General features: G+C 43.9%; 1 protein-coding gene across 1 annotated transcript in view; it reads right to left on the reverse strand.

The window, feature by feature from the left end:
* Positions 1–5,517, reverse strand: part of YTHDC2 (YTH domain containing 2) — a 237,604-nt gene extending 232,087 nt beyond the window's left edge. Inside the window, 2 exon segments of the mRNA XM_029571517.1 lie at positions 4,971–5,134; positions 5,406–5,517. Coding sequence (XP_029427377.1) covers positions 4,971–5,130 — 160 coding nt within the window. The 5' untranslated portion in view covers positions 5,131–5,134; positions 5,406–5,517.
* Positions 5,518–6,147: the final 630 nt, after the last annotated feature.

Genomic DNA, 6,147 nt, shown 5'->3' on the forward strand with positions numbered 1-6,147 from the left:
TGGAACCTAAGATCATGTAACTATACCATGGGTTATTTTTCCCTATATGCATCACCTTGCACTTATCCACATTAAATTTCATCTGCCATTTGGATGCCCAATTTTCCAGTCTCACAAGGTCTTCCTGCAATTTATCACAATCTGCTTGCGATTTAACTACTCTGAATAATTTTGTATCATCCGCAAATCTGATAACCTCACTCGTCGTATTCCTTTCCAGATTATTTATAAATATATTGAAAAGCACCAGTCCAAGTACAGATCCCTGAGGCACTCCACTGTTTACCCTTTTCCACTGAGAAAATAGACCATTTAATCCTACTCTCTGTTTCCTGTCTTTTAACCAATTTGTAATCCATGAAAGGACATCGCCTCCTATCCCATGACTTTTTTGTTTTCTTAGAAGCCCTAGAAAAACAATATAGCTTCTACTGGAAAAACAAATGTCAGACACTACATGCTAGTAGAATCCATGACCTCAAAGACACATATAGAACACAAACTGACCCTTACCTAATACAAAATAAGAGACCACAAATTAAAAACAGAAAAATGCAGACAAAAACTGAAATGGAAACCCTAAGAAGCCCAATTCTGTATGCAGTGCATCACCAGAGAAAAAGAAACTGAAATGCATTTCCTCCTGAACTGAGCAAAATGCAAAGATATAAGAAATGCACATTCCTACACCTGACACATTCAGCTCTCTCAAAACTGAAAATAACATTTTCTGCCTTTGTTGTCTGGGCATTTGTCTCTTCCTTCATTCCACTTTCCATTTCCTCCCTCCTCCTGTCTTCTTCCCTTCCACTGTCGCAGACATTGATCCCTCCCTTTCATCTTTTTCTCCGTTTCTCTTCTTTGCCTTTCTATCCATTCAAAATTAAATGTCACCCTTCTTCTCCCCTCTTTAACCATCCAGTGCTGTCTCCTTCTTTTCACCTCTCACTATCTACCAGTTCTCCATCCCCTTCCTCAAACCCCTTCTAACCCTCCCAGTCTCCCTGTCTCTCACTCCTTCTGCAGCATCTTACTCCCCTTTGTCTTTCACCCATTCTCTAGGACCCCATTTTCACCACCCTCTGTACTTACCCTAACCTCATTTACCTGCCTGTGCTCTCTCCCCTCACTAGCCCCTGCTCCTTCCCTGTCACTCATTCCTTCCCTGGCTTCCAGCCCATTCTTCTGTCTCTTACCCCCTACCGGCTCCCCAGCTCCATTCCCATCACCTATCACCCCCTTCACAGACCCATCCCTTTCCTCACACCCCTCCAATCCTTTTCCACTGCCGTTCACCTCTCTCCAGGAAGTTCACACCACCTTCCAATAATTCCCTGCCTCTTACCCCCATCTTATACCCGCATTCATACCCCCCTCATCCAATCTTTCCCCCCACTGCCCCCCCCAAGTCCCAGCTCTCCACCATTCTCAAGTCCCTGCTCTGCCCCCCAACTCTGTTAAGAGTTCCCAGCTCTTAACCCTGCCCCCAGTACATGTCCCTGCTCTTCCCCTACTCTCCATCCCAGTACCTGCTTTCCTTGAGTCCCCAAATCCCATTCTTCCCATGAGGTCCCCCAGGCCACAAATCCCATTCTTCCCATGTTCTCATCCAATCCCCCAATCCCATTCCTCCCTTGATCTTCCCCTCAGTCCCTGCCTTCCATTATTCCCCTGCACTACCCCAGCCCCTGATCCCTATTCTTCTCCTGTTGCCCCCCTCACCTCACCATTCCCTGCTTCCAGCCCCACAGTGAAACATTCCCCATTTGAACTACAGGGCTCTGTATCTAAAGAGCCCTGCATGGTTCAGACATCTGCTTTTAGAAATACACAGGGCCACACAGTTCTAACGGCAGACATTTGAACAATGTGGGCCTCTGTAGATACAGAGCCTTGCATTTCAAATAGAATTTTCACTGTGGGGCTGCAGGAGGGAGGAGGCCCTTGTACTTGAGCTGAAGTGCAATGACATACAGGTGCCAGCTGGGGAAAAGAAGACTGGAACTTGGGGGGAGGCAGTGACAGCATCTAAAGTTGGTGGTGCAGGGCATACCCCTTTTTAAAGTTGTGCACTATGAACGCTACACCCCTGAGGAGAGACTTTTTCTGATATGGAGGCTGGCCAGGGAGGGTTCCCCTCTGATGATGCCCCCAGAGAAAGCCAATATCAGAGCTTACTTCTGTCACTGTTATTACAGCAGGGAAGCTCCAGCCCGGCAAACATAAGCTCTCGCACCAGAGGGGAAAGTGATGGTGCTATCTGAAAGATTTGTCAGAAGGTGCAGGCAAGATGAACCTTGTTGCAGAGGACCCCTCATAAGACCAGAGGTACTGACATTTTTCACCATAGACACAAAACGGGGAAAAGCCTTTAATGCATCTTGTCCATTTACCTTACTCACTGACTCTGGTGGCTGCTCCTACATCACAACTATACTACAGCTCCAATGCTCTAATTTCTATGCCCCCTGCTTTTACTCTTGTAAGTAACCTGCTTAAACTTGTATATAGTCCTGTAAATAGCTTGTTACAGTTTTAATGCTTTAATTTCTATGCCCCCTGCTCTTTGTATAATCCTCCTTGTTTTCCCCCCCCTGTTGATTGTAATTTCTGCCTTTAGTTACAATGTGAACCGGTATGATGTATGCATACTAATACCGGTATATAAAAGTTTCAAATAAATAAATAAACTTTCTGTATAGGAACTGGACATGACAGTCCAAGTTCTCCCCAAGACTGTAGTCAGATAGACACCCTTCATTATTTTGGAGGTCTCTTTGTTACTGCTACTACATCAGGCAGTCTGTCTATAAGTTTTTTCTTAGTCTAATCCATTCTACTTCAGCCCTAAGTCTATCAATTACCCTCTATAACTCAGAAAGCTGAATATAGATATGGTAACATCAAGCACAAACTTTGAATTCCTCACTGTTCCCCTTATCCTTTAACTCTGTGTATTTTATTTTTTTTTTATATACCGCGGCACGTTAAAAACATCACCTCGGTTTACAATAAACAATAAATCAGCAACAAGCTTTACAGTCAATATGAACTACAGTGGACATAATATAAATCAATTAATAACAAGAATAAGAACAAATACAATAAACCAAAGATAAACACATTCCATAGTTAATAGCAAGTTAAGTATTAATCGGGCAATCAGAGACAGAAATTGTCAATTTTAGCAGTGAGAAACATCTAAACGGGTGAGCGGAAGAGGATCGTAGAAACAGGAAGAAGCAGGAACGATTAATCGGATATTCAGGAGAAGAAATGGTCAATGAGAGTAAGCTTGTTCAAACAGCCAGGTTTTGAGGTTCTGCTTAAATTTCTTGTGGCAGGGTTCTAGACGCAGATCAGTGGGAATTTTGTTCCAAATGTTAGTTCCGGCTATAGTGAAAGAGTGTTCTCTAGTGGCCACGTGTTTAATGTGTTTAAGTGAGTAAGAAGCGAGTTTGGCTTGGTGCATTTTTCTTATTGGTCTCTTAGAAGTGTGGAATGTGAAGTGATCGTGGAACCATTGCATATCTTGGTTATAGATCGACAATAACTTATTAAAGACAATAACTGTTATAGATCGACAATAACTGTGTATGTCAGTTACTCCCTGAGCAAGCAATCCAGAAATTCCCACCCCCAATCAAGGCTCAGTCTCTATATAGCAGGAAGTAGGGTGAGTGAAAGGGAAGATCCAACAGGAAATGAATTAACTTACACAGCAGATGCAGCCAGCATATACCCTGAATTCTAGGTAATTTATTGCAGAAATAATCAGAATTAGAGTCTAAATTCTCTACAAAATGCACATTTACCAACCATCCTCCTTATGAATTTGGGCAAGCCACGTTGCCCTCCATTGCCTCAGGTACAAACTTGTGGGCCAATGAAAAAGCGCATGTAAAAAACGTGCGTCCAAACTGGGCGCCCATTTTGTAACATTTGCACATCCACCTCTCCTGGGTGTCTGATGCAATATGTAAATGAGCTGCCATGCTAAAACAGACTCACTAGGGATAAATTGTGCGGGATAGCACATCCTTGGCATCGGGCGCCCAGGAGACATGGCTGTCTGTGGGTTACCAAAACGGATGCTCAATTTACAAGCATCCATTTTATCCCATGGCAGCGAGTTTACCAGCACAATATACACGGTCTGCTGCTTTCTGTGGTGCCTCCTACTTGTATCGCGACCATCCTAGGTAGGAGGAACCACAGAAAAGCAGTATTTTTTGTTTTTAAATAGACCTCTTGATGCACAGCAAGACTTTAAACTCGCTCCGGAGCAGGTGTAAAATTAAGCAGGTTAAAAAGTGCATCTTGAGCACACGGCGATATTTTGCATTGCGGGATAATAGCTAATAGCCTCATCGACATAGCATTTACATGAGCGCTATTAGCTACACCTTTGTATGGATGTGCGTTTTGGAGGTGCTGATGCCCTTATTGCATCAGGGGTTATGGATGCACTTCCAAAACGTGTGTCCAACCATTCATTAACCTGTGCCCTAAACTGGGCACACTTTACAGTCTAATAGGCCGATGCAATAAACACTCTAGGGATAGGGAAATACCTATAGTACCTGAATGCAATCCATTTTGAAATCATAAAAGACAGACTATAAATACAAAATTATAATTATAACAACATTTTTCCAGTAGATCAACTACCTTGTCTCATAGTATGGAACTCAGAATTCTTTGCATACTACATAAATACATTGCCAATTATAGTTCAAGTTTGACAGTTTCCAAATATTTAACCTGGCAAATACTGACTGTTATAATCTAGCACGCAACAAAAATGCCAACACAACTGTCACTAGCAAACTGCAGAGTTATTTGCAGACTAACATACATTTTATTTGGCTGACATAGTATTTATCACAACCTGCAAAGAATCCAGGACTGATATGGCTTCTGGAATGCCACACAGCCAAACTGTAATAATTACACCATCCAGCTCTCACCCTTCTGATCGCTATAGCGAAATCTCTCCAGTGCAATATTGACGGCAATTTTCACTTCTTCATCAATCCGGATGTCTTTTAGTCCTTTAGCTCTTCCAGAACCAGAGGGGCCCGACTGGGCACTGCTGGGCCTCGGGGAAACACTGCTTGGCCGAGACATTTTGCTAAGGAAAATAAATGGTAACATTATAAATAAAAAGGCTGTTAAATGTCACCTTTCTACCACATTTTTTAAACAGACGATGAAGAAAAAAAGAATGAAATAAAGCTACCCAAAATCCCAGTTCTCCTGCCTGATACAAGTCAGATCACACCATAAGCAGCAAATTTACTTTGTAATGATTTTAAAAAGGAAGAGCAAGACAAATGAGAAATGTCCCCTAAATCTGCATCCCGGTTAGATGGAAAGGGGGAAAAGCAAAAAGGAAAAACTACCGCAAGAGGAAGAGAGGAAACACTGCGCTGCAGGAACCCCACAGAGACGGGGGGAGGAGCCCCGAGCCAGGAAGTGGAGATAACAGGGCGTCTCACTCAGCACTGGCTGCCCGGTGTCTGCTCGCGGGCCCCTCCCCCATGGTGGGCAGGACTTCCGGTTCAGGGCGGAAATGACCGCCGTGGAGGAGGTCGGGGCTCGGAGATTTCTCGGCTGGCGTCATAGTGGGGAAGTGTTCCTTAAAAAAAGTATATATATACATATATATATATATCTATATCTATCTATATCCATATCTATATCCAAAGCCACCGCTGCTGGTGAGAGTGGGGAAGAGAGCGGGATCCGGGGGATAGGGTGGAGGAGATGGGAGAAGAGTGGGGACTTTCCGAGAGGCAGCCCGCGCCTCTGTACTTGTCTACTCCACTTCCTGGGTTTCCGTCCATGGTGGGGCCACAGACCCTAATAGTTGGGACGTGAGTCTGGTGGGTATGAACGGGGGATGTGATTATAGGGCTGGGTGATAACGAGTAGGACTGGTGGCGGAGTTGTGAGATGGCTGAATGGTGGGGAGAGAGGAAGAGATGAAGGAGCTGGAAGAATTGGGAAGGAGTGAGAGACAGTGGAAAGCTATGGGGTAAATTGGAGAGTGTATAAACAATACTGCATATGTCTAGGGGGTACTTTGTATAAGAGATGAAAGGGACTGGAGCTAGTAGAGATGAGCAACGGCAAAGGAGTTAG

This window comes from Rhinatrema bivittatum, chromosome 1 (genome assembly GCF_901001135.1).
Source record: "Rhinatrema bivittatum chromosome 1, aRhiBiv1.1, whole genome shotgun sequence".
NCBI lineage: Eukaryota > Metazoa > Chordata > Amphibia > Gymnophiona > Rhinatrematidae > Rhinatrema > Rhinatrema bivittatum.